Consider the following 26437-nt stretch of genomic DNA (forward strand, 5'->3'; position numbering starts at 1 on the left):
CAGAACCTCCCACATGCACGTTTTCATTTCTCGTGCTCCTATGCCAGTGTTTCTGTGAACGGTCTCAACGGCGTAATCTCACCACATCGAGGAACAGCGAGGGTTCCCACACTCTCCTTTCCTCACTGCCTGCCCCGGCATCTGCCGTCCTCCTAGCCAGGGTCCAGCTCGGCGGGGAGCGCACAGGGACAGCGAGAGACAAGGGCCAAATCCGCGCGGCTCCGGCCTGAAGGGGGAACCCGTGAGGGGGGCGGGAGGTGCCATCCGGTCGCGCCCCGCCCCGGTGCCATCGAGCGCGGACGCGCCGCCGCCAGAGCGGCACCGGAAGCGGCTCCCGGAAGCGGCCGCTCCGTCCCGCGGTGCGATGGCGGCCGGCGGCCCCTGAGGCGCCGCTATGTATGCGGGAGCCGCCGCCGCCGCCGCCGCCGCCGCGGGGCCACCGCGCCGGGACTTCATCTCCGTCAGTCTCGGCCCAGAGGAGACGGTCGGGACTGGCGGCTACAACAACAGCAAGGCCTGGCGGCGGCGCTCCTGCTGGCGGGTGAGAGCCGCGCGGGGAGCTGTGCGGTACCGCGGGCACCCCGGGCTGGGTGCGGGGGGCACTTGGCGATGAGGGAGCGCTGTTGGGCCGGGCGATCGGGATATCCCTGCGCTTGGGTGCAGCTGCACTGCCATGAGGGACCTGCCTTGGCCCACCCCGTTCCGAGCTGGGCCGGGGCCGTGGCTGTGCGCCCCGGGGCGGCCCTGGGCTCGGCTCTGCTGTCAGGGGCTGCTCCGCGCCGGGTAGGGGGGTGTGGGGCGCGGGCTGGCGGAGGGAGCTCCACGTCATGTCTTAATTTTCACGAACAAAGCTGGGGGGGGGGCGGGGGGGGAATACTGTAAAATCCTGTGCTCTGCTAGTGGGCATTTGGAGGGCAGTGCTGCGCTCTGTGGGGTGAGATTTGGTCTCCGTGCCTCTGTTCCCTGTTTTAAGGCTTGAAGGAGGCGCCCTGTCTTCTGCCCTGGGAGAGTAAAGGGGACAGTTCTGCTTTCTGTGGGAAGGCTGAGTGTGACGAGAGGGGTCCCCTGGCAGAGCTCTGGGGAAATGACCATCTTGTCTGCTTGTGGGTAGGGAACTTTACTGGGAGTGGGAGTCTTGGGCCCGGAGAGTCTTATATGAGAAAGAGTGAGTCAAAAGGACACGATAGCCTTTGTTACAGATTGGAGATGATGAATAGTCACCTACAGAGGATTTACAGGTTGTCAGATGAAGCATTTGAAGATCTTGTTTAGGGACACATTCTCACAGTTCTCTTTTATTACCAGCTTGAGAAATGTGGGTCCTTCATTTCACCCTTTACTTTATCCTTATTCTTTGGGAACAAAAAACCAATAAGATGGTGGTAGATACCCTCATGTGTTCTTGTGCCTCATTCCTACCTGTCCCAAGATACCACAGTCAATCCCTCTTTTCTTGTCCTACCTTGAGGAATCACAAGGCTGCCGGTTTTCAAGCATCCTTCTGCAGCAGGGAGATGGTGATATGGTTTGCCGTGCAGGTAGAGCAAAAGATGACAGAGTGGGACTGGCATCTTGCAGTGTGCACAGGGAAGGGTGTGCAGGATTCCTGTACTGCCAAGAGGGCAGGAGGAAAACAGGAAACTTTATGTGCTATGGGGCTCGCAGTGTGAGCACATCGACAGTTCTGACTGGCTGTTGCTAAGAGGATGAGGACTGTGGGAAGTGCTATGGGGTGTCATGTGGTTGGTAGGAAGGATTATTCCTGAGAGTATCATTGGAAACTTAAGTTTGCTCTCTGTATGCCAAAACCAATATTAGTGAATGTCAATGGGACTTTTGGAAAAGTAACAATGGTACTTTAGCAGGTAATGTTTAACTCCAACTTGTTCTCTCTGTAAATACAGGTTAACGTACATAAGCCTCTCTCAAGCTAATATACCATATGCTCTCTGATTTTTAGTGATTGTTGCCTATACTTCAGTTTCAACAATGCTTTTTTGCCCAGGATTAAACTTGGAAACATTGTGGATTTGTCTTGTTTGTCGTTGTGGTATTTTACTTCATTTTCATGCTGCTGCAGGTTGGTGACTTTCTTTGTGGTGCGGGACCTGTTCTGTGTGACAGTTCCCATGTTTATCAGAGGCAAGATGCCTGGCTTCTCTTTCACAGATTGGCAGAATATTCTGAGTTGGAAGGGACCCACAAGGATCATTGAGTCCAACTCTTGAAGTGAATGGCCCGTATGGGGATTGAACCCGTGACCTATCCAGTGACTGGTGCTCAGCTTATTTTGAGCCTTTCTTCTTTGCTGCAGTAACATTTTTAGTTTTCCTACCAGTTGCTTCTGTTCTTATTTTGCATATGCACTGCACGGTACCTCCCCAGCCAGGAGGAAAGAGGCTTTTGGCTGATTTCCCAGTTGACATCTGGACATCTGCAGATGGAGATCTCAGGTTAGGCAGTGCAGGTTGTGATGAAAGTCAGCTGTAGTTGAAGCTCTGTGGGATCCTTGGCATTCGGCAGGTTCTGAGGTTCTTGCAGCAAGTGCCTCTGATATTTCTGTGAGCTTGCTGTGCCACATGCTAGCTGGTTAGATTCCTGTTTTCTCTGTCATCAAAGAAAATAAGCAATGGATATCTGCATTTGGAAACAGGGTAAAATTAAACCTACTGGGTTTTGTGTTTCTTAATCTGAGTGAACCGGTAAGAGTTAATTTTTAACTGTTAATTTTTAACTGAGTAGGCTCTTAATGTCATGCTAAATGTTCTTCCTCTCACTTCTTTTCTCTCCTAAAGAAATGGAAGCAGCTGTCCCGACTCCAGCGGAGTGTCATTCTCTTCCTGTTTGCCTTCTTGGCAGTCTGTGGAGTCATTTCGTACACAAGCATGGGAGAAGCATGGAAAAGTATGTGTTCTGTACAGCTTGGAATTGCCTGTGAGGTGTTAGTTAGGAAATTGTATTTCTTATAACCAGTTTTAATTTCTATTGACAGTGCCTGGGTGTATTCATTAAAGCACAGGTGTGAGATGATTTTATGTGAAGTTTCAATGACTTAATTCTTAATCAGAAATATTTTTCATATCTCTTTTCTTTGTTTAGCTTGGCTAGAGCAACGTTTTATTTTAGTTGATGTCCTGGTTTTGAGCAGGACAGGGTTAAATTTTTGCAGTAGCTGGGAGGGGGCGTGGCTAAGGCCCAGATGTTATTCTGTACAACCTCACTTCATTGCTGGGGGCAGAGGGGTGGGGGAACAGGGGCAGTGGGGGAATGGTGGTGGTGGTGGTGGTGGTGAAGGGACTCTGAGAGCGGCAGTGCGGTTTTGAAGAGCCTTGTTGGGGGCACTGAGTTGGGGAATACCATTGCTAAACCATAACAGCTCTAGTTGGTGCCCAGTGTGAGGCACAAAGTGCTGAGGTAACAACAGATCTGCCCAGAGCAGGTTGAAAACAAGTTTGATCTAAGCATTTGTTATATTAGGTACAGAACCACTGGTCATGGTGTTGCTTGGTCTGTTCACATGGTTGTGGTACCTAACCCTGTATATATTCCTCTATGTGCTCCTTGTGGGGATCTTTTTCAGAGCAGGGAGAGGGATCAGGATTGCTTTGTTGCTGTAGTGTGGGTTTTCAGTTTATGACATGATAATATCAAGGGCAACGAGGGTCATTTGGGATGTGTGTTCAGTGTTGCTCTCCTACCATACCTTGAGCACTATCTTTGGGAGTCCAGTAATAATCGTACCCATTCTGTGTGGGGAACAGGGGAGGATGATTTTCCCCAGCCTTTCACCCCCCTTTCCTCCTTCGGACCTATTACAACAGCTTTTGAGATTTTTGAATTCCTTTGGATGTGAAGGAAAGCATGTTCTTGTTGCTAAGTCTGCCAGGTGTCCTCAGTGCAGTCCACACCATGTTTAGAGTCAAAGAGATTTCTAGGAAGGTCATTCTGAGATCTGCCCCGAGGGTGGCTAGTCATGAGTGGCATGGAATGTGGGAGAAAATGGGCCAGCTTTTGGGGAAATTCTCTGCTGCAATGGTTTGGAAGTTCACCCCTGAACAGCTACCGCACCCTGATAAAGTGGCAGAATATTTGAAAGGAGAATGCTGTAGCAACTCCAGAAAGGAGCAACTTATTGCAGTGTGTTAGGCCCTGGCTACTATTTGAGACACTCTCATCACCAGACAGCACCCTCAGGGGGAGGAGGAGGAAAGCAGAGCAACAGCCACAGTGACTGCTCAGACTGCAGCTGAGCCAAAGGAACAACCCATGCCAGTAGCAGTCGCCCCTATACATGAGAAGAAATCCAAAACCAAATCAGTTTGCTTAGTGAGGCATGAAGAGGAAGTAGGGCCCTCAGAACAGGAGGAGGAGGCAGGGCCAGAGATAATCACCCGATCCCCATCCTTGGGTGACCTGTGAGATGTGTGAAAAGATTTCGGCTGCTAGTCAGGTGAGCCCCTGGTGACCTGGTTACTCTGGTGCTGGGCTTTTGCGGCCCACAATATGAAACTAGATGGCAGTGAAGCCAAACAACTGGGATCCCTGTCCCAGGATGGGGGCACTGACCAGGGAATTTGGAAGAGGACAGAAACACTCAGCCTCTGCCCCAGGGATGGAAACACAACCTCACTATTTGCATGGACTGATCCAGACTGCACTGGAAAAGGGTGAGGCTCCAGAACATTTGCAATACATTGATGACATCATCACGGCAGAGGAAGTTCTTGAGAAAGGGGAGAAGATAATCCATCCTCCTGAAGGCCGGTTTTGCCATAAAACAAAGTAAGGTCAAGGGACCTGCCCAGGAAATTAAGTTTGTAAGGGTAAAATGGCAAGATGGGCATTGTGAGATTTCAGTGTATGTGGTCAACGAGATACCAGCTGTGTCCTCAGCCACCAGCAAGAAGGAAACGCAGGCTTTCCTGGGCACTGCAGGTTTTTGGAAGATGCATATTCCAGATTACAGTCAGATTGTCAGCCCTCTCTATCTTTTGACTTGGAAGAAAAACCATTTCAAGTGGGACCCTGAACAACAACCTTTTGAACAAATTAAACAGGAGGTTGCTCATGTAGTAGGCCTGAGGTCAGTCAGGACAGGACAAGATGTGAAAAATGTGTTCTACACCGCAGCTGGGGAGAATGGCCCTTCCTGGAGTCTCTGGAAAAAAGTACCTGGGGAGACTCCAGGACAACCCCCAGGGTTCTGGAGTTGGGGATACAAAGGATCTGAGGTCTGCTACACCCCAACTGAAAGAGAGATCCTAGCAGCTTCTGAAGGAGTTTGATCCACTTCAGAAGTGATTGGCACTGAAGCACAGCTCCTCCTGGCACCCCAACTGCCAGTTCTGGGCTGTGTTCAACGGGAAAGTCCCTTACGCACATCATGCCACTGATGCCACATGAAGTGAATTGCTCTGATCACACAGCAAGCTCAAATAGGAAACCCCAATTACCCAGAGATCTTGGAGGTCATCAGTAATTGGCCTGAAGGTGAAAATTTCAGACTGTCATCATCAGAGGATGAAAAGGTGACATGTGCTGAGGAGGCCCCACCATATAATCAGCTACCAGAAAATGAAAGGAGACACGCTTTCTTCACTGACGGTTCCTGCTGTATTGAAGGGACATACTGAAAATGGAAAGCTGCCATGTGGAGTCCTGTGCGGCAGGTCACAGAAGCTTTTGAGGGACAAGGTGGATCAAGTCAGGTTGCAGAGTTGAAGGCCATCCAGCTGACTTGAGATATCACTGGACAAGAGAGATGGCCAGTGCTCGACCTCTACACTGACTCGTGGGTTGTGGCAAATTCTCTGAGGGGTGCCTGGACCTGTGGAAAAAGACCAGTTGGCAGCACAGAGGGAAACCCATCTGGGCTGCTGAACTGGGGCAACTGTGCCCAGGTAGAGTAGTTGGCTGTTAAAATACATCATGTAAGATACACAAGTACCCAAGAGTCGGGCTACTGAAGAACATCACAACAGACAGGTGGATCAGGCTGCCAAGATTTAAGTGTCTTAGGTGGATCTGGACTGGTAACAGAAGGGGAAATTACTTCAGGTCATCAGGGGAGAGATGCAACATCCAGATGGGCTTGTGATCGAAGGGTGGACTTAGCCATGGACATCATCTCCCAGGTTATCCGTAACTGTGAAACATGCGCTGCAATCAAGCAGGACCAAGTGAGTAAAGTCTCTGATATGGGAGGCAATGGTCAAAATATAAATATGGAGAGGCCTGGCAAATTGATCACGTCACACTCCTACAAACCCACCAAGGCAAGTGCCACATGCTGACAGTGGTGGAAACAACCACTGGATGGCTGGAGACGCACCCTGTGCCTCACACCACTGCCTGGAACACCATCCTGGGCCTGGAAAAGCAAGTCATGTGGTGACATGGCCCCCAGAGAGAATTGAGTCGGACAATGGAACTCATTTCAAAAACAGCCTCATAGACCCCTGGGCCAGAGAGCATGGAATGGAGTGGATGTATCATATTTCCTATCATGCACCAACCTCTGGTGCATGAATTGTACAATGGACTGTTAAAAACCACATTGAAAGTAATGGATGGTGGGACCTTCAAACATTGGGATTTGCATTTAATGAAGGCCACCTGATTAGTTAACACCTCTATCTCTACCAGTCTAGCTGGGCCTATCCAATCAAAACCTCCACATACTGTAAAAGGTGATTAAGTCCCTGTGGCACATATGCAGAATGCGTTAGGGAAGATAATTTGGATTAGTCCTGCTTCAAGCAAACGCAAACCCATCTGTCGGATTGTTTTTGATCGAGGACCTGGGTGCACTTGGTGGGTAATGCATGGGGATGGGGAAACACAATGTGTCCCTCGAGGGGATTTGATTTTTGGGTGAGCACAGTCTGTAATGTTGAATTGTATGATATTGGTTGCTGAATGACGTTGCCACTGTGTGCCATAACCACCGTGGACAGTGAGGGCAGACTGCTCTAAATACACCAGTCGTGAGCTCCTGATACAGCCTGAACCAACTGACAGCAGGTCTTCCTGCCCTGGAAGACATAAGGACGGATAGAACCCAGAGTCCTGGACTAAATGAACTCAACAGACATCTTAGAAGGATGATCTTTGACTATGGAATTTATACCTGTACTTCTGTACATTTATATATGTATATAGTTGGATGGTATAGAGGTAGGCATGGATAATGTACAGGGTGAAGAAATCTTGGCCATGAATAGGGTCAAGAAAAGTTGTGTAGGTACATAGGTACCTGTGTGTGTGTCCTGATTCCGGCCAGGACAGCAATAATTTTTTGCAGTAGCCACAAGGGGTTGTGGCTGAGGCTTTGATGTTATTCTACACCATGTTGTGTCATTGGGGGGTGGGGAAGGGACTATTTTGTTATTAATATTATTGCTGTTACTGTTAATTTTCTTATCTCATTGTTGTTTCCAGTTAATTGTTCTTATCTCAACCTTTCCCTTACCTCCAATTCTCAACTCCATCCCCGATGCAGTGGGAAGTGGGAGGAGAAAACAGGGGAGCAGAGAGCGGCAGTGTGGTTTTGGAGGGTCTCGGTGGGGGTACTGAATTTGGGAGTACCATTCCTAAACCATGACAGTTGATTAAGATTTGGTGGCTGTTTATTCTGTTTGTATGTAGATATTGGTAGCCCAAACCTAATCAGTAGAATAAGATAATCCTCTCTTGGTTTTGACTGCCCATCAGATTAGAAAATCCAAGCATTTGTACAATACTTAAGCACATTTAGCTTTGATATTATCTTACTGCCTGTATTGAGAAACTGAAATAGTAGCAATTAAAAAAAAAAGTGCCTTTTAGCAGCCCTTTTGTATATTAGGGAGAGGATTAATACCAAAATACATTTGTATTTAACTATTAGTGTGTGTTTATCAATGTTTTGTGAATGCATTTTTTGGAGGTGCATCCACTATGTGAATGCAGCAAATTATAAATTTCTAGCTGCAGCCTGAAGTGTTGATTCTTTGTGCTGAGCAGTTTTGTGTGTCTAGGTCTAACAAACAAGCCATTAGATGATCAGAGAACAGAACAAGAAATTCCTGGAGTAAAGCTGGCAAATCCAGCTGTTCTACCAGCACCCCAGAAAGCAGATGCCAACCGTGGAGACTACCCTGAGCTTTCGCCGCAGGTACTGAGAGAAGAAATGAGTTTTATAAAGCTACCAAAGAACTTGTGAAGGCTGCAAATAGAGCTTGGTTCCAACAGTTGTGGAGAAAGGAGTTAGAACTTGCAAAAAAAAGTCTACTCTGGGTGGAATGCTGGCCTTTCAGGAAGGGCTTTGGTGTAGCATTTCTTGCTTTATCTTTTTCATTTAAGTGTTCTGTATGCTATTTATTATTCATTGCTCTGCCCGGGAGTGCCAGGATTTTAGGTCACAGTGACCTCTTACTTGAGGCTTCACTCGTGCTGTGATTAATTTGTTTTGACTTGGGAGTGCTCTGGGCATCAGTCTCACTGTTGTGAGGAGCCTGGAGTCGTGGCTGAGTAGGAGACATGAATGCAGTTGATGTCACAGTGAATTGGAGCAGCTTTTCTGAGAGCTTGAGAAATAGCAGCAGGGAGAGCAGATGTTAGGAGTGTTTGAAGGGTTATGTTTGTGGGAGATGCAACGGGAAAGGAACATCAACTGACTGTGGATTAGTGCATTAGGTCTTTAGCATACTTTCCATTCAAGGCAGAACTTGCCTGCTGATATGATAGCAAAATAAGATTTATCTGAAGCATTATTTAATGTTGTTGAGTGAATATCGTTGACTTATGGTTTGAAATTTTACCATCTTTATGACATACCAAGCACATATTTTTTTTTCTTCTCCCAGAAGCAGCCAAACCCACCTCATGTTCGTCGTGGTCCTTCCAATCTTCAGATCAAGGCACCACAGAGGGACACAAGGCTGAAGACCCGACACAGTACCATCAGGGCTGTAGAAGGGCCAGTCCAGACTGATAAAGGAGAGAAAACAGAGAAATCCATTATCAGGTAGAAATGTTTCAAGCAAGCTACAGTGTTTCCCCTCTCCACCAACATCCATTGAGTATTGGAGTGATAATTGTAAGGGCTTTTTGTTTTTGTGTCTGAGGTGGTTTTCTTTCTTGTATTTGTTCTCGAGCCTGGCCTGATACCTGTTGATATTGCTAGGCTGACAGATTTCATTTCAGTGAATGTGCAGCTTCTCTGATTTTACTCTTTGCATCAAACAGCTGCAGAGGATTTGGAGCCCTGCGAGGCTGGCTGTATTTCTAATGCACTTAGATGCTCTTAATGTTCAGGAGGATTCTTGGTGTCCAGAGGTTTCTTCTGTTTGTTGTAATAAATATTAATGTACCGGTATCGGTACAATAGTGCTGCTACAAGTGTCTTTGTCCTAGCCCAGGCTTGGAAAATGATAGCAGTGTCAGTACTGATTAGGGATTGGTGCCACTAAACACAGTGAGCCCAGGCTAAACTGACAGAAACCACAGATGTGTATGTAGCTGTGTGTATGTGACTGTACACAATGTGCTTACTCCTTTCGTATAAACAATTTCTCCTACAGTTCAGAGACCCCTTATACATATCTAGTAGTATCTTTTGTAAAGGATCTGTGCTGCTATGGTTGTAGTTATACCAAGTTGTTTCCCAAGATGATATTGATTTAAGTGGTTTGATTTGGGAATAACTGAAGGAATGTAACATGGGTATAGAAAAGACTACTAAAAGTTCAGCAGATATTCTTCAGATTTGGAACACTAGGCTTGGGATTTTTATGTGTTTGTGTCCTGTTCAGCGCTGGCTCAGCTGAGCTGATCGTAACATCAGAACTGTGCCTGCCTCAACATTTTGGCTGTTGGCGTTGTCTGAAAATGTTATATTGCTGTGCTTCTGCCTGTGCTGTAACTCATAGAATTAAGCAGCTGGTAACAGGAGAATTTAGGATAGCAAGGAAAGCTTACTGAAGACTAGTTACAAATTTAAGGAATGAAAGTAAGACATGAAATATGGGATTATCTAAGTCAGAAGATATGCTGACTGTAAACAATATAAACTTTAAAGGTCCTGCAAGCCTAGTTCCTTTAGGAAGCATATCAGTGAGCTCAAAGGCAACATATCTGTATATTAAGTGGTATGATCGAGATTGTTTGATCTTGATATGAACTTCGCTTGAATTGAAGTCCATCCTGAAAGACTTTTCCTTCATGAGGTTTTTCACAAAAACCTGTAAAACTGATTTATGCATCTGTGGTGGCAGGAAAGGCTTGTGACCCCATGATAGCAAAGCCCATACTTTGAGCAGCTCGTCCTTTGTGCTTCTTCGTGGTTTTTTGGTGATCATCATTTGTGTGGTACTATTTAGTGTTAGTGGCTGGTGTGGCCATTTCAGAGCCGGTAGATAACAAATTACTTGTAATGCAGCATTCTCAGGTGTTTTTTATTAAATTCCATTGCCAAGATGTTTAATGAAATTCCAAGAGCTTGTAAGACACATTTCTTAATACAGTAAAATTTCTCTGGTGCAAATTTCTTTCTTTGAACAGAAAACTTATCTAGTGGACAACACAGTTATTTTGATCCTTGACACAAAATCCAACTTTTTTTTTAATCAAAGTATCATGAGAAAAAGGAAATGCAAAGATAAATCCCATTCATTCACATGACTTTCTGTGACCAAAATAAGTCTTAATTACAGTCCCTTGTATTTGCAGCTGGAGAGGAGCAGTGATAGAACCTGACCAAAACACTGAACCTCCATCCAGTAAAATAAAGGAACCAGAAAAACCTTCATCTGTGGAGGCTGAAGACCAGAAGGAACCAGGTAAATAGTACAGTTAATTATACCTTTATTTTTGTTCGCTTCTGTGGTTGAAATTGTGCGAATTTTCCCCATGGACATGTATTTTATTTATTGTAATTAAAGGAAACAAAAAGTTTAGGAAAGATTACTTACCTAGAACATGCAAGCCTTTCAGTGTCCTTATTCCACCATGGCAGTCTTCATGCTCATTAGCCTTCAGAATCTGAAAGTCTTTGAATTATAGTCTCTGGGACGAGGCACATATTTCAGGATAGGATAATCTAAGGAGAGAGGTTGTGAAAGAGACAGTTTCCTTTTTCAGCAGTGGTTTTCCTTTTGTTCTCCAAATACAGGGAAAGTGACTTCCTCCCTGAACTAAACTGAACTGTTTTTAAGGCTCACCAGAAAGCTGCAGAAGTTGTTTTTCAAGTTGCTGCCCTTGTGGAGCGAAGAACCTGTTGTTCCTTCTGGGTTCAACAAGGAAGTTCTGGTGTGATAAACATGGTGTATTTCAACGTGATGTATTTGCACTTTCGCTAGCTAAATATTTATGGGGTTAGCTTTGCTGCTTGGTGTTTCCCACTCTAGAAGTCTTTGTTTACAATTTTGAAAAATTTCGGCTAATGGGCTTGAAATTTTCCATGGTGGATGTGTAACATAAAATTCATGTGATGGCAAATTGCAAGCAAATATCAGTAGAATTATGGAGAAAGACATGGCTTTGCCAAGACCAAAAATGTAAATTTTCTTCCTCTTTTGGTATTAAATGAAAAGTTCAAAAGACATTCATTTTATTGAAGTGGTTTTAAATTTAACAGAAAGCAATGAATAAAAGAGGGAAGATGAAGAAAAAATGGTGTGTGTTGGATCAGTTGAGGATTGTATTGTTAAGCATATGTATTCGGCAGCTGAATTACTGTGGATCTTAATTTGGTATTTCCTGACTTCAGCTCTTTGAGCTTTAGTGATAATCATCTACAACTGTACATGTGATTATTTTAATGTTTTATTTGAAGAAGTGACAATTTTGTTGCCAGGGAGAGATATCTCTTTTTCCACCTGGCTGAATTGCTGACCAGAAACAACTGACTGGTTATTCTGTCCTGAAAAGAATAATATGAGGATGGTTTTTCCGTTGCACGGATCAGTTAGTTTGGAAGAAAGTTAACTTTGGGTAGAATGCAGCAAAATGGTGCTTGGTATAGCTGCATAATGCCCTGCAGAAGTCCTGAGCAAGGTGCTGTTTTCCTTTGCAGTGCCCATAAATGAGCGGCAGCTGGCTGTGATCGAAGCCTTCCGCCATGCCTGGAGAGGGTACAAGGATTTTGCCTGGGGCCACGATGAGCTGAAGCCTTTGTCCAAGTCCTACAGTGAGTGGTTTGGACTTGGGCTTACCTTAATTGATGCCTTGGATACCATGTGGATTTTAGGCTTAAAAGAAGGTAACTTTTTTTCCTCCTCCATTTGTTTCCCTCTAAAATAATTCCTTATATTATATCCAGGCAGTGCATGTTCAGAGGTCTTTGAGGGGAACATTTTTTACATGTGACCAGTAAGTTTAGCTTTCCTGTGTGGGTAAATATATATATATATATATGTACACACATACATATACATACACACACATAAATATGTATAAAATATTTTTTAAAAACTCCAACTAGATTAAAGGACAGTGTTTTTCTTGCAGTAGAATTTTGAGCCAGAAAAAGAATATTCCATGGTTATATGTAACGGCGAGGCCCTTGTATAACAAGGAATGAATCTGCTCCTCGTGGTGGTGTAATCAAAGAGGCTTTATTTCAAAATTCCCGCTCCTTATATCCCTGTATACCATGTGACTTCTTCAGCCAATAGAGTTATATGTGACCGGCATGTTCTCTTGGGCCTACCCTCGTGCCTTCAGACACGCCTCCCACAGTTATATACAACAAGAGACGCAGTGGATATATCTGTAAGGAATCCGTGGGTGGAGAAAGGGAGCGCTCAATACCTTCTTCCTGAATTGCTCTTCTGTCTGTATTTTTGAGAGATACTCTGGAAGTGACCATGTTAGAAAACTTTAAAACAGATTTTAAAAACCAACCCAAAATTTTTGCAATTCTGTTGCAAAAAACTTAAATGCTTAATCAGTATTTAAGAGGAATTTTTGTTGTGTGTTTGGCTTTTTTTTTTTTTTTTTTGGTGGTGCAGGGCTTTTAGTGTTATTTAAAAATTTCTGGAACTGTATTTATATAACCTTGGTAGATAGCCTCCTTTGTAAACTTTTATTAATCATGCAGCTTTTTCTGTTGAGATAGAAAGAACAGAGCTGCTAGTATGGGAACAATAAATACTCAGTCCTTCATGGTTCTCTCTCTTCTACCTTTGAAGTTTGCATAAAGTAGAATTTTTGTTTGGTTTAATATGTCATGTGTGTGCAGCTCTAGGCCTCAGCAGGCTGTCTTGAAGTGTCATCAAGTTATCAGTGTATTGCTCTTTTTTTTCCCTAAAAAATTAATTGCGAATTGAATAAAACTTTTAAAATAAATTATTAGTAATTTAGATGTGCTGAAAAGGTGTTCTTGGTGAGGAGTTCTTCATATTTTATAGCAGTTCTGCTGGTTGCCTTAGAAAGCTCCTGAGGTATCTTCTGAATAACAAATGCTATGTAAATCAAAGTTTTCTTTGAGGCTGCCAATCTTTTTTATTAGCTGATGAATGCAAAAGCTTCTGTGGCAGAGGACTCTACCTTTGCTGTTCTGCTGCTAATAGCCCTAACATCTGTCTGGGAGATTTTCTGTGGTTCTTAATCTGCTCAGCATCCAAGACCAGAGGGCACAGAGGCATCCTTTTGCTTTAGAGTTTATCTTCTGTGAAATGCCTTCAATTTCTGGGAAACTGGTTGTGCTGCTGCTTCTCACAAGAAGGAAGTTCTGGAGGCTGTGAGATTGTTCGAGATAGCCCAGCCCTCACAATTGGAGGCTGAGCTGACTCACGTGCACCATGGAGATAGATGCTCTGCCGACGCAGTCACTGAGCGATTGATGATGCTGCTGCTAAGCTGGCTGATGAATCTAAAATGGCTTTCTTTTTACGTTCTTTTTTTTAAATTAGTAGTGTCATAAACAACCATTTTTGTTCCTAGAGAAAAAAATTGCAACGTGTTGGGATTTTGTGTATTAAGTGCTGAGGCAGGAAGCAGGCTCCCCAGGACATTGCTAGGCTAAAGGTGTTAATGGCTGTTAACTGAATATGTTGTCTGTTGTCTTGGTAGATAACAGCTTTAGCTGAAGATTTAATTGAAAACAGAAGGCTCTGTGAAAGTGTAACTTTCTGATTAGTCTGACAAGTCAAATAGATGGATTTGAAAGACTTAAATTTCTGGATTTTTTAAATAAAGGCTTCCTCTATACCTTCTTTTCTTAGACTATTAAGAACTTTCTATTTTGGTGGATATTTCTTCTGTATGCATCTGTGGTGTGTGCTGAATAAGAATTAAGCCAGGATGTGCTCTTCACTTTAGTTTTCCACCTAAAATGATCACCTCTGTAGACAGATATAAATAAGTGTCTGGGATATATGGAATACTCATATGTCTAGTTGTTTGAACATTCCAGAAGTTCATAAATGAACTACATTTTATACTTTGCAGAATTTGAAGAAGCAAGAAAATGGGTAGCAAATGATTTAGTATTTGATAAAAATGTGGATGTGAACCTGTTTGAGAGCACTATCCGTATCCTGGGCGGCTTGCTGAGCACCTACCACCTCTCTGGAGATGGCCTTTTCCTGGAAAAAGCTGTGAGTGACAGGCCTTACAAATGAAACTGGGTTATGTATTCCATACTGGACAAAGTTGAGGGAAAATTTCGCAGAAAGTTAAATGTTTTTTAAGAATTTCATATTTAAAGTGGTGGGAAAGGGATTTACCATTAAGCTTTTAAGCCTGCACCTCTCTTTGCTCTTTGGATGACCTCAGAGCCTGGCTGTGTTTAGCACTTATCCTTGTATGCCTGCTCTTCTGCTGATGAAGGGCTGACCGTAATAAAGTTCATGAAACAAAGGAAGAAATAAATGTTTGGAAAAGGGTAATAATTGTCTTTTGATTCCCTCTCTGTGTGTCTTAACAGCGTCAGCCACCTCTTCAGATTAGCCAGATGCAGTTAGTGACTGCAGACTTGCGTCATGTGGCATAGGGATTGCAGCCTCAGATGAGGCCTGCAGTGTTAGGGACAAGGTGGAAACTCTGCTCATTACTATGAATAAGTTGATGACCTTTTTAATTCTTTAATTGCTTGCACCATCTAAAACTAAGCTGCTGTTCTGTCTTTTTCTGTCTGCTTGGTGAAGAAAATCTAATGGGGTGAGAGTGTATATTTATTTTTTGTTTTGTTTGTTGCTTTGTCCTGTGCTTATGGGGTTTCTCTAGAAAGACATTGGGAACAGGCTTATGCCAGCATTCAAGACCCCCTCCAAGATACCGTATTCTGATGTCAACATTGGCCGGGGCACTGCACATCCTCCTCGTTGGACATCCGATAGCACTGTGGCAGAGGTGACCAGCATTCAGCTGGAGTTTAGGGAGCTCTCTCGTCTCACTGGAGATGAGAAGTTTCGGGTATGTAAGAATAAGTTGATGTCTCTTTCTTTTTCCACCTCCCTGCAGCTCCACCACTGACTCTTATCAGTATTCATGGTCTCTGGAGTCTCTAAGTTACAATAAATAAATTGTGAAACTCTAAATGAGGAAAGAAAAATAAACAAAATGTCCTGATTATTTTATTGAATACCTAAAAGTAGTAGTGGAGATGAATAATTATTTTTCTTTCTCAGAAACGGCTTTTAGTTAAAAAAATAAAAAATTCTGAGTGTGGTTTCTTGATGCCATTATCTGTACGCAAAGAAAAAAACTGTATTGTTGCCGTCCAACGAACTAAAATATGACTCACTAGATAAGAGTCTGAGTGCAGGTCACAGTATAGGGAAGAGTAATTTCAGAGAAAATAATATTTTCCAGTTTTCTTTTTGTTTGCTGATGTATTTTATTGTTTTGAACTGTATCCACAGCTCAATTTTGAAGAATGCAGTTATTTAAGGAAGCTGTAGCTATTGCATGATTCATGTAGTTGTTATTTTAGCTGGACTTCTACTTTGTAAAGCTGAGTAAATCAGATCATAGTCCTGTCCCATAGTACTGGCTTTCGAGTGGGCTTACCTTGAAGGAAAGGAAACAGTTATAATTATTTCAGAGTACTTAAATGTACCCAGAACATTATGTTTTGAGAGTCCAAAAGTTTGAAATCCTGTATTGAAATATTGCTTGAGCTGAACTTTATGTCCCTGATGCTAATTTAGGTAAGAAAAGTTAGAGATTTGTTACAGTTTTGTGCATCATTTATACCTGTAATTTATGTTTGCCATTTTCTTTCTTGTAGAAAGCTGTAGATGAGGTGATGAAGCATGTTCACACACTCTCAGGGAAAAATGATGGCCTCGTGCCTATGTTCATCAACACCAACAGCGGGCAGTTCACGCACCTGGGGGTCTACACTCTGGGAGCCAGAGCTGACAGCTACTATGAGTATCTGCTCAAGCAGTGGATTCAGGGTGGGAAAAAAGAAAACGAGTAAGTTCTTTCCACTTCTCATATCGGTGTGAGAATTAGGTGAGCTGTTTTGTTGTAGTGAGTTTGCTGCTTAAAGAAAAATAACGTATGTGCCCAAGAGTCAAGTAAACATATCACTGTTTTTAAAAGCAAGCTAAGCAGCAAGAGGGACCTGTGGTAACTTCATGTAAAACCAGTAGGAGAGTTAGGCTTAGTCTCAAAACTCCTTCTCCATAGAAAGCTTTTCTTCCTCAGCTCATCAGAGGTAAGGAATGTGACAGCAGGCGATGAAAATTAAGTCTTTGCTGTAGATATGGAGCATAATTAGACACTTCTGAAATACTGCTGATACTTCCTTTCACCAGCAATGTCTGTGTTTGCTCTGGGTTTGTTAGTGCAGGGCAAAAGGAGACAGAAGTTTGATGTCTGTGTAAATCTTTGCTTTAATTACAGAATCACAGACTGGTTTGGGTTTGAAGGGACCTTAAAGCTCATCTCATTCTATGGGCAGGAATACCTTCCACTATCCCAGGTTGCTCCAAACCCCATCCAACCTGGCCTTGAATGCTTCCAGGGATAGGGCAGTCACAGCTTCTCTGGGCAACCTGTGCCAGGGCCTCACCACCCCGACAGGGAAGAATTTCTTCCTAATATCCAATATAAACCTACTTACTTTCAATGTAAAGCCCCTTTCTCTATCACTACATGCTCTTGTAAAAAGTCCCTCTTTAAGTCTCATACGTTTCTTTTGTCTGCACTGCAAAAGTGGAAGAGAAACTTTACAAGGAGCAGAGGAATTAAAGATGTTGAAAAAGAAGGTTTCCTCCAAAACAAGACAAAAAATCCAGCAGTTTTTGTCTGCATTATGAGCTAATTATGTTGGACTTGTTAATTTTGAGGGGTTTAATGCAGAGAGAGTGACAACATGCCTCTTAGAGGCTTTTCTGTGTATCAGAGCAAATGCTTTTCTACAAACAAAGTTTTCTCACTGCTTTGTCCAAGCTTTTTACCTCACTGTAAATGGAGAATCAGTGTTTTTGGGACCACAATGACATTTTGTGAGCCTTGCAATGGAAAACAACAGGTTGTTTTCCACATGAAAGTTCTTGGAAACAAAGGAAAATCAAATTAAATACTGTGAAACAATGTTTCACAATGAGAGAGGTCAATTGGAAAAGATTCCTCCAACTCTTTGAATCTCCATCTTGGATGGAGATACTACTGCATCTTTGGATGAAGGTACCAAAAAATTGCTTGGATAAAACCTCAGGCAACCTGATGTAACTGAATTTGCCTCAGAGCAGAGGGATGAAGTAGAGACCTCCATGAGGTCCTTCCCAGCTAGATTTTCTGTGATTTCAATTAGTTTACTTCCAAGGATTTTTGAAATAATTTTTGGCTATTGCCTAGAAACAGTTGGGGATGTTTTCTTTAATACATAAATAAGGATTTACTTTTTAGAGTATTGCTACATGGTAACAACAACCAATTAATATCCAGTTAATGGGGACTTTGAGGGTTTTTTTGTCAGTTTTCACATTTAGTTAAATATTATTCTTTAGACCAAAATAACAGTCTCCTAAAGGATTGTGGTGATCAACTATAATGAAATATGTTTTGATTGTGTGTACGTGAACCAACTGGGAATGATTTTAATTCACAGGCTGTTGGAAGACTATATGAGAGCCATAGAAGGGGTGAAAAAGCATCTTCTTCAGAGATCAGCCCCCAAAAAGCTTACTTTTGTAGGAGAGCTTGCTCATGGCCATTTCAGTGCCAAGATGGTAAGAAATACAATTGCATTTAAAAAAAACAACAAAAGAAAACAGAAAATCATGACAAAATTTAAATAAAACCCAACACACGGCCAGGCAAATGCAAAGCTTTCCCCTCTTTAAAGGAAAAAACCACCACCCTAAACCAACAAAAAACCAAAACCCCAGACTATATATACATACACATCTGTCTCTCCAGTGTGATGGCAGTGCTGAGTAACTGCTTTGTACATACTAACCGCATGTGCAAACCAGGGGCCTTCTCTTTGAGTTATTCTAGTAAACCTATTTATTTTCCTCTAAGATTGAACATTTTGGTACTGGAGTTAAATTTTCTAATTTTCTTTCTCTTTTTTTCTTCTGTTTTTTTTGGTCATGAAATTCCAGTGTCTGAAGCTGCCTATTTCATGTATTATTCATTTTCCATAATTCAAAAATATATGTGGACACTCGCACACCCGGCTTTTCAGATTTGCCTTCAAAAGAAGGTGGTGATCTAATATTGTGTTATGGGATTAAAAAAAAATCTGGTAATTTTGGAGGCTTCTGTCCATTCATGACTTTTTTTTCTTTTCCTACTGTAGGGTTCTTGAGTAAAACAGTATGCTGTTTGCTGTGGGGAAAATTGATTAATCCTAACTCCCTGCTCTTAATATATGCATCCACACTCTTTAAAATGCATTTTAAGATCTTGCAGTTAAAGATCTCATGCAAGTGTTAAAAATCTCATGCAAGTGCAGGTATGGTACGTGCGTGTGGCTTGTCTTAGAGGCAAGTGATGTATTACTAATGTAAGTGATGTATTACTAATGTATGTGTAGCCTTATCTTTTTCAATACCTGAAGTGAGCTTTAATGAATTCTATTACTTGTTTGGTTTCCTGATGTATATTTTTTAGATCCTCAGGTCTAGTTTTCAGCATGTTCTTCTTGGATCTGAATTTCCCAAAAGCTCTCCAAACCTGCTGTGAGTGACACCAGAGTCTGGGTAGAGGGGGCTGCTCCATCCCAAGATGGGACAGAATTTAATTGAGACAGATAGATTTGGCTTAGGCATCTCCATGTGTCAGTACACTTTCTTCTGTTCCAGGGAGTTAGAATTTTGGTATTTAATATATTATTACTTGTTGAAAGGCTGGACAGGTCTCTTACCCTGGCCAGCTGGAAAAGTGGGGAATGTTTGGCTCTTATGTTTATGTTTGCCTTTGCAAACCTCAACTTTCCTTTAGGACTGGACAAAGCTTTTGAAGGTTCATACAGGGGCATCAGAATGGTTTTACTATCTTTTTGGATGATGAGACCTGAACTTTCATTCTGAATGAATGATTTTAAAGAATTATGATTAAGAATCATTTTAAATTCCATATGTGACATCAATCTGCAGTTCTTACAGTCTTATATCAGTGGTGGACTAGCCCCAGAATGAGGACAACCAAACCTTTAGGTGGTTCTGCTGACTCCCTGGATGAGCTGATATGGAACGTATTGTATGCTTCTGGTAAACTAAAAGACAGTCTCCTCCCCCTCACCCTGACCTGAGACCTTTTTTCCAGAAACTTGTCATAGAAACACCGTCTGGGATGTTTTCCAATTTAATGATTTCTCTAGTAATGCTGCTTGCCTCATGCTGCATTACATTAGATTGTTAAAAACTTATCCTCAAGTTGTAGGTACCAGAAATGTGTTTTGAAGAAGAGAAAGAATAAACCCAGACAGAGATGCATGCACACACACACACAAATACCTGTTTGATGCATAACTTCTCCGCAGTAAGAGTTGTCTTGTCGTGCAGGATCACTTGGTTTGCTTCTTGCCGGGTACTTTGGCACTAGGAGCCCACAATGGACTGGATGCTGATCATATGAAGTTGGCTGAAGCCCTTATAGAAACCTGCTACCAGATGTACGCTCAAGTAGAGACAGGCCTGAGCCCGGAGATCGTACATTTCAACCTCCATGCGCAGAAGGGCCACAAAGATGTGGAAATCAAGGTGAGCAGATAGCTGGCCTGAACTCCAATTCCATGATTCCTCTGTAGCTCTATTCTGCTGTTGAACTCCTGGTCAGATATTGGTGATGGGGTCTGTTGTGGAGCAGTTAGTTCCTTTGCTGCCTTGCCTTCTAGCTGTACCCTAGGCTTTGGTTTTAATTACCCTGATAGTGTATTTAGAAGCTGAGTTATGCATAGCAAACTCTTAGAAGTAGATGGAGATGGGAATCATTACGTTTCTCCCTGCATGTGTCCTTGAGGAAATTCCCTGTCTGAAGTACTCTTGCCTTTTTTTTCTCTTGCAGCCCGCAGACAGGCACAACTTACTGCGACCAGAAACTGTGGAAAGCCTTTTTTATATGTACAGATTCACTGGTGATAAGAAATATCAAGACTGGGGCTGGGAAATCTTGCAGAACTTCAATAAATACACACGGGTAAGGCCAAGTGACCTTGTTCTGTCAGGACTTTATTTGCTCACTTGCTTTCTAACACCAACTTTGGAATCTTACTGTGTTTCAAGATTCATCAGAGACATTTGGGGAAATTTGTAAGAATATACAGAAAAATTTGGTTTCTTACAGTTTGAGATACACTACTTAGTCCATATAGGGAAAGAACTTGCATTGCATTGATTAAAAAGTGGAATGTAGAAGCTGTAGGCAAGACTGCCAGAGTGTCTCTACATCTTGGAAGCTGTTTGAATCTCTGCTGTGGTTGCTTTTAGAATTCAGAAGTTGAGAAGGACCTGGCTGGATTGAATGAATGCTCTGATTAAAGTTGCCAAAGAAAAAAATGGGCACAAAATGGCACTAATGGTTTGGTAGAGGGGTTTTGTATTCATTCTGACTAGTGCTGGTTGAGATATCACTGATATGCTGTGAAAGTGTGGCCTAGATGCCAGTGGTCATCAAATGTCCATGGTCTGTTCTTAGAAGAAATGGGTATGGGGCTTGGGCCAGCTTTAACCTAGAAATCGCTAGTTCCTTTCTGTATGTTTGTCCAGAAACTTGAAGGGGATGTTCCTTGTGATACCTCTTTAACTTAAGTATAGATGCTTCATTTTATCTTTGTGGTTTCTTTTAAAATGCAATGAGTTGGTGTTTTTCATAACTGAAGCTTTGTAAGTAAAGGAAAACCAAGTACAAAATTAAAAACATGTTGATCTGTTTCCTAGCACTTATCTTCTCCAAGTGCATCTGGAAGTTAGGAAGTAAAAAATAATTTATTTTAGATTATGTAAAGATACAAATTTCTGTTTTGTTTTGTTTTGTTTTGTTTTTTTGGCACAGGTTCCTACAGGTGGTTATACTTCCATTAACAATGTCCAGAATCCCAGTAATCCAGAGCCACGGGATAAGATGGAGAGCTTCTTCCTTGGAGAAACACTCAAATACATGTTTCTGCTGTTTTCAGATGACATAGACTTAATCAACCTTGACAAATACATCTTTAACACGGAGGCTCATCCACTCCCTATCTGGGTGCCAGCATAGACTCTCCAACACTGGACCTTTCAGTGGTAGCATTTTTATCTCCAAGTCACTTTACTTTTCAGGGTTTGAGGAGAGATGCTCTATTGCACCTTTTTTGGCTTCAAACAACAAACAGAACCTTGGGGAAAGCATCTCTGGTTTGAAGAAATCATGTCAGTCTTAAATCTAATCCCTGGTTCTGGGATGAACAAACCGTGCCATATGAAGCTGGTTTCCCTAGTACTGATGACGAGGTTCAGAGAGTAATTGCAGTGGGGACCACAACATTCATGGGGCTCTGGTGACCCGGAACTCACTTATGGCAGTCTTACTAAATGCTCATTATATATTGGGAATGCAGCAAGTCAACTTAGGGCACAGGGTTGTTCCTGGAGAGCAAGAATAAGCCTACAGTTTTTTGGTTTATTCTGGATTCACTGAAACACTGGATTACAGAGCCATTCCTTTGTCAGAATGTGACAGTGGTTCAGGTGGAAAGTGGAATAAACAAAAGAGCTGTAGTGCTGTCCCAGCCAGGTAGAAGCAAATCTGTCAGTATTGCTGCTGATACTCTGATCTCATTCCAAACTCACAAGCTGTGCTGCATCACCTTAGGAGAAGGAAGAAGCAGCAGAGCATTCATTGTATAGGGTCTTAGTTTTTGTAGAGCACTTTGAACAGTCTGTTCAAGCTGAGGCTGAAATGAATGGTGAAAGGGAATTTGCTGCTGGTTTGGCTCAAAGTGGTATATAATTTTTTAGAGGTATTGCAGTTTTTTAACTTATCTGCAGGAATGCAGGAGATAATGTGAAATACAAGTGAAACTACATGTGCATTTTATATATTATTTGCATCAGTTAGACTCAGGTATTCTGACTGAAAGCTGCTTTCTGAGGTTGGGTACTGGGAAAGCTTGTGAGCACATTAGTTATCAGCCTCCTTCCGTCCCTTCCTGTCCAGATATCACATCATGAGGTCTTTGTTGACTCAAGCTTACAACTGTACAGCACAGTTTATGTTATTCATAATTTCTTGGACAGGAGAAGTTTTCAATTTTTTTTTTCCTTAGTAATACATTGGTTAGAAGTATTTTCGATAGTAGTGTTAAAAGCAGACAGTCTGAAAGTATTACAGTAATTTCAGGTCCCAGTAGAATTAGAGAAATCCATTTCAGTTGCTTGAAGACAAAGCAGACCCAGGTTTTTTAAGAATCTTATTGGAGCCCTGGAATCTTTCATTTTTATATGTGCAATAGATTTTAAACCATGAATTTGGAAATGAGCTTTCTTTAGTGCTTGTCCTTTTGGATTTGTAGCTACTTGGACAGTCCTGTATTCACAGATAAGATCTCAGAAATGTGCTTGTTCATATTTCTGGAAGAGGTTTTTCTTGCTGAAATGCCCTTTCCCCTGTGGTAGTGGGTGTGATGGGCACAACCAGGTTTGTGGTGGCAGCAGGGAGGTCCAGTCCCCACTAACACCAGCACCACTGACAGAACTGATTGAGTCTGACTGGAATGGCTGAGGGAGGTATGTGTATTTTATAGTAATTAAAACCTTTGATTTGTAAAGTAAGATACGTCTTTGTTTTATGCTGATCCATTTTGTTTGCTGGAGTTACAGTTACCCTTGGGACCACTATTTAAGTCTTTTAGAGAATATTTATCATTCTATGTACTAATGATGGGTTATGGAAATGAAGAACTCTTACAGATTATTTAATGCACCTTTTGTGTCATCAAAAGTATCTTGGGAGTGGCAGGACAGAACAGGTCAGTGCAGAGTGCTAATGTTCCTCCCGCTCATTTGCCAGCAGTAACCCCTGCAATGAGCTTCTCACATACATGTGCAGTGGAATCCAGTCACTGTGGCCTTTGGCTGCACAACTGATTGGTTGCCAATACTTTTGTTTTCTTTGACACAACAGCAAATGAGGAAGGTGCTGTTGAAATGTGGGAGGTAACACTTTCAGTGTTTTTGTTTGTGGAGCAGGTTTGTGCTGCTAAGCAGCTGAGCTTTGGCTAAAAGCTAATCTTAAAATTGGAGATTAAAGAAAAAAAAGATAAATTCAGTGCAATTATCCAGGTCCTGGTGACTCGTGTTGCTTTGGCCTTGTGCCTTTGACTGAAGCTAGTACTGAACCCTTAATTATGACTGTGCTATGGATTGTGAAACTTCCGGGGTTTGGTGTTTCACCCATACAGCTGCCTGACTGAGGCAACAGAGACATTTCTTAGGAAATGGAATACATAGAAATGCTTACCAAAAATGTTCTGTTCTTGAAGTCTTACATTAGTGTTAATGTAATCGATTCTACAAATGGGACTGCGGGAGTCTGCATTATATTATTTTTGCCTTATGATTGGCTTGAGAGTAATAATTCATTTCCTAATGAGTTAAAGGAAGGGAGAGAAGAATAAATCATCAGTTTCCCAAACATATCTTATCTTTTAGCTGAGCCTGTTGGTCCAACTGATTTCTACCTAGTTCTTGTTGGGACATGGAATCTCTGCAAAATGTGGCTTTACTGTCCTCAGCCTTTAAACCTGAAGTTCATATTGTTCAGTTCTTGCTTCCCTTGAGAACAAATGCTTGTTTCACACCCCTGTATCACATGCGAAATGGCACAAACTAAAGAATCTGAACAAAGCTCACCTGTTCTTCCTGTTCTCTTGCAAAGGTAATTTTAATTGCTTATTTATTTTTACTTTCTTAACAAACTGTTGTGTCAGGTCAGTCTCTGAGCTCCACAGCCCATCTCTATTCCACGATGTGCTCCCCCAGCACAACAGAAAATCAAAAGTTTTCCCTTTGAGCACTCTGTGGTTCCTTGTTCCAAAGCCTGAACTTGCTGGTCCGTAACCCGCTCTGATGTTTCAGTGTACTGGGATGCTCCTGGCTTAAGTGGAATGTTGTAGAAAGGCCACCACTGAGCTGGGATTCTGTCCTTCTGCACAAAGAGCTGCAGTGGTTTCTCTCCAAGAGCTTGAGTGCCTGCCTAATTAAACTAAAACAACCCTTGGCCCCACTGCCTCTACTGTTCCCTTGGGCTTTCACTGAGGAACAGAGCTGGGCACTGGCAGAGCCACAGAGAGCTGCATGGCTGTAGGACTTGGGAGTCTCATACTTGGGGCTTTGAGCCACAGCTTAGGAAAAAAATACAGACCTGTTTGCTCGAAGAAAATTCAGCAGGTGGATGGGGCACAGTTAGCATCTAATCCCTGAACTTCTGAAAGCTGAATTCTCATTACAGGTCATAGAAACTGGCAGTTTTGCCAGGTCCCTGGTGTTGGCTGAGAGGCCCCCCTCGTGTTTCACAGGACTTTCCAGTAACAGGATTTTCGCATTCCAAGGTTTCGCATTTTGCCAAGTTAAGGTACACCTGTATTTACTCCTCCAAATACTAGACAAAGAGTACACCTTGTTTCCAGTTCCATACCAGTGTGATGTTGGCAGTGATGAGGGATGAGAACAGGAAAGGTTTTTGCAGTAACACATTTACAGTTTTGTGAATTTCTCCTGCACTTTAGGACTTCCCTTCAGCTGTGCGCTCCTAGAAATAGCCCTGCAGGGAAGTCAGCTCCTGATTTCCAGTGCCACACTCAGTATATTTGACAAGACCAGTAAAACGGACAGGACAGGGTAGCTTCATGAAGCTTGTTGCTTCGACAGAAAGTTTAAGATTTTTCTGACTTTGGATTTGGTAAGAAGGGCTTAGGGTTTTTTGGTCTCTGTAATATTGCTGGAGATTGCTGTCTAAGTCTGGAGGCTTCCACTGAAATCTGAGTTCCTGTTCTGTGTAATGTTCCCACGTTGCTCCCGCTCGCCACATTGGTATGTGAGGATGGAACAAACGAGCCTTTGTTCAACAACCCCACTGGGTTGTTGAGCATAGGGGAGGGGCTGCAGCCATGATCTGGTCTGGGTCACTCCTGCTGGCACCCCATTTTCCTTTTGTGGCCCTGAAGTTGAGCCAGGAGCAGTGTTCCCATGATGCTCATGAGCAGTGACTGCTGCTATGTGGCTGTGGTTCTTCCCTTCAGCTCAGACAGCACCACACAACCAGGGTTTTCCACTTACATCCCACGCTTGCTTGCCCAGGGCTTCAACGCATTATGGATGTTGGTGGCACTGGCTTCAGACTTCTGCCATGGTTTCTTTTTTAGCACTGCTCATCTGTACTGAAAGTCCATATGTATCATGTTTATCTCTTTGCCATGGTGTCTGAAAGCCTTTTATTCATCCATCCATATCAATCAGTGGGTGTTCCTCACGCTAAGTGGATTCCTTTGGGGCAAGAACTATCTGTAAGAGGAAAATAGGAGCTCAGTGTAGTCCACTATAAGGGGATTAAAGAACTCCTGCCCTTCTGGAAGGTCAGCAGACACCTGGGCCTCCTTTCCCTCCAAAGCCCAAACCCAACCCTGACTGCAGGGGTGACTTGCAGTGATTTCCCAAAAAGACTCTCCCTGAGCCTGGCTGTGTTCATGCACTGCTGGGCTGGTGTCACTGGGTGCCTGCTTGTGGGACTTAAGGGTACTGTTAGAAAGGGAATACAAGCAAGATGCAATCCTTGCTCTCTGCTTTTTTTTTTTTTATTGTGGTGCTAATCCTGAATAATGCCTGGATACAGCAAATCTGAATTCCATAACATTGAGGGCTCTGAGCATGGAGGATGAACATGAGGCCAGCACCTCAGTAAGGCTGGGTGTGGCAGCCTTGTATAAGCCACAGCTGGAGCAACAAACACAAAGCCCAACTTGAGCAGGAGCAGAAGGGATGGTGGCAGCTCTGAGCAGGGCCAGTGGAGGCTT

The 26437-nt window shown here is 42.9% G+C and overlaps 1 protein-coding gene and 1 long non-coding RNA gene across 3 annotated transcripts; one reads left to right on the top strand and one right to left on the bottom strand.

Annotated features, from left to right (window-relative positions):
- Window positions 1-383: 383 nt before the first annotated feature.
- Window positions 384-26210, top strand: MAN1B1 (mannosidase alpha class 1B member 1). Its single transcript, XM_051807789.1, is given in 14 exon segments — window positions 384-431; window positions 434-541; window positions 2796-2904; window positions 8019-8155; window positions 8847-9007; window positions 10711-10820; window positions 12056-12241; window positions 14434-14582; window positions 15211-15399; window positions 16217-16407; window positions 18050-18170; window positions 19953-20150; window positions 20455-20586; window positions 21442-26210. Coding segments are annotated over 14 exon segments (2028 nt in total). The 5' UTR covers window positions 384-398; the 3' UTR covers window positions 21646-26210.
- On the bottom strand, window positions 8878-19992 carry LOC127480076 (uncharacterized). Of its 2 annotated transcripts, none has more exons than XR_007907758.1 (3): window positions 19905-19992; window positions 10953-11080; window positions 8878-8970 (listed from the first exon to the last, which is right to left on the bottom strand). It is a non-coding gene; the product is annotated as an uncharacterized LOC127480076 (long non-coding RNA). The 2 variants fall into 2 exon arrangements; XR_007907759.1 differs by lacking the exon at window positions 19905-19992 and adding an exon at window positions 11202-12059.
- Window positions 26211-26437: the final 227 nt, after the last annotated feature.

Source organism: Manacus candei, unplaced genomic scaffold (genome assembly GCF_025592945.1).
Source record: "Manacus candei isolate 608988 ecotype Guabito, Panama unplaced genomic scaffold, ASM2559294v1 h1tg000071l, whole genome shotgun sequence".
Taxonomy (NCBI): Eukaryota; Metazoa; Chordata; class Aves; order Passeriformes; family Pipridae; genus Manacus; species Manacus candei.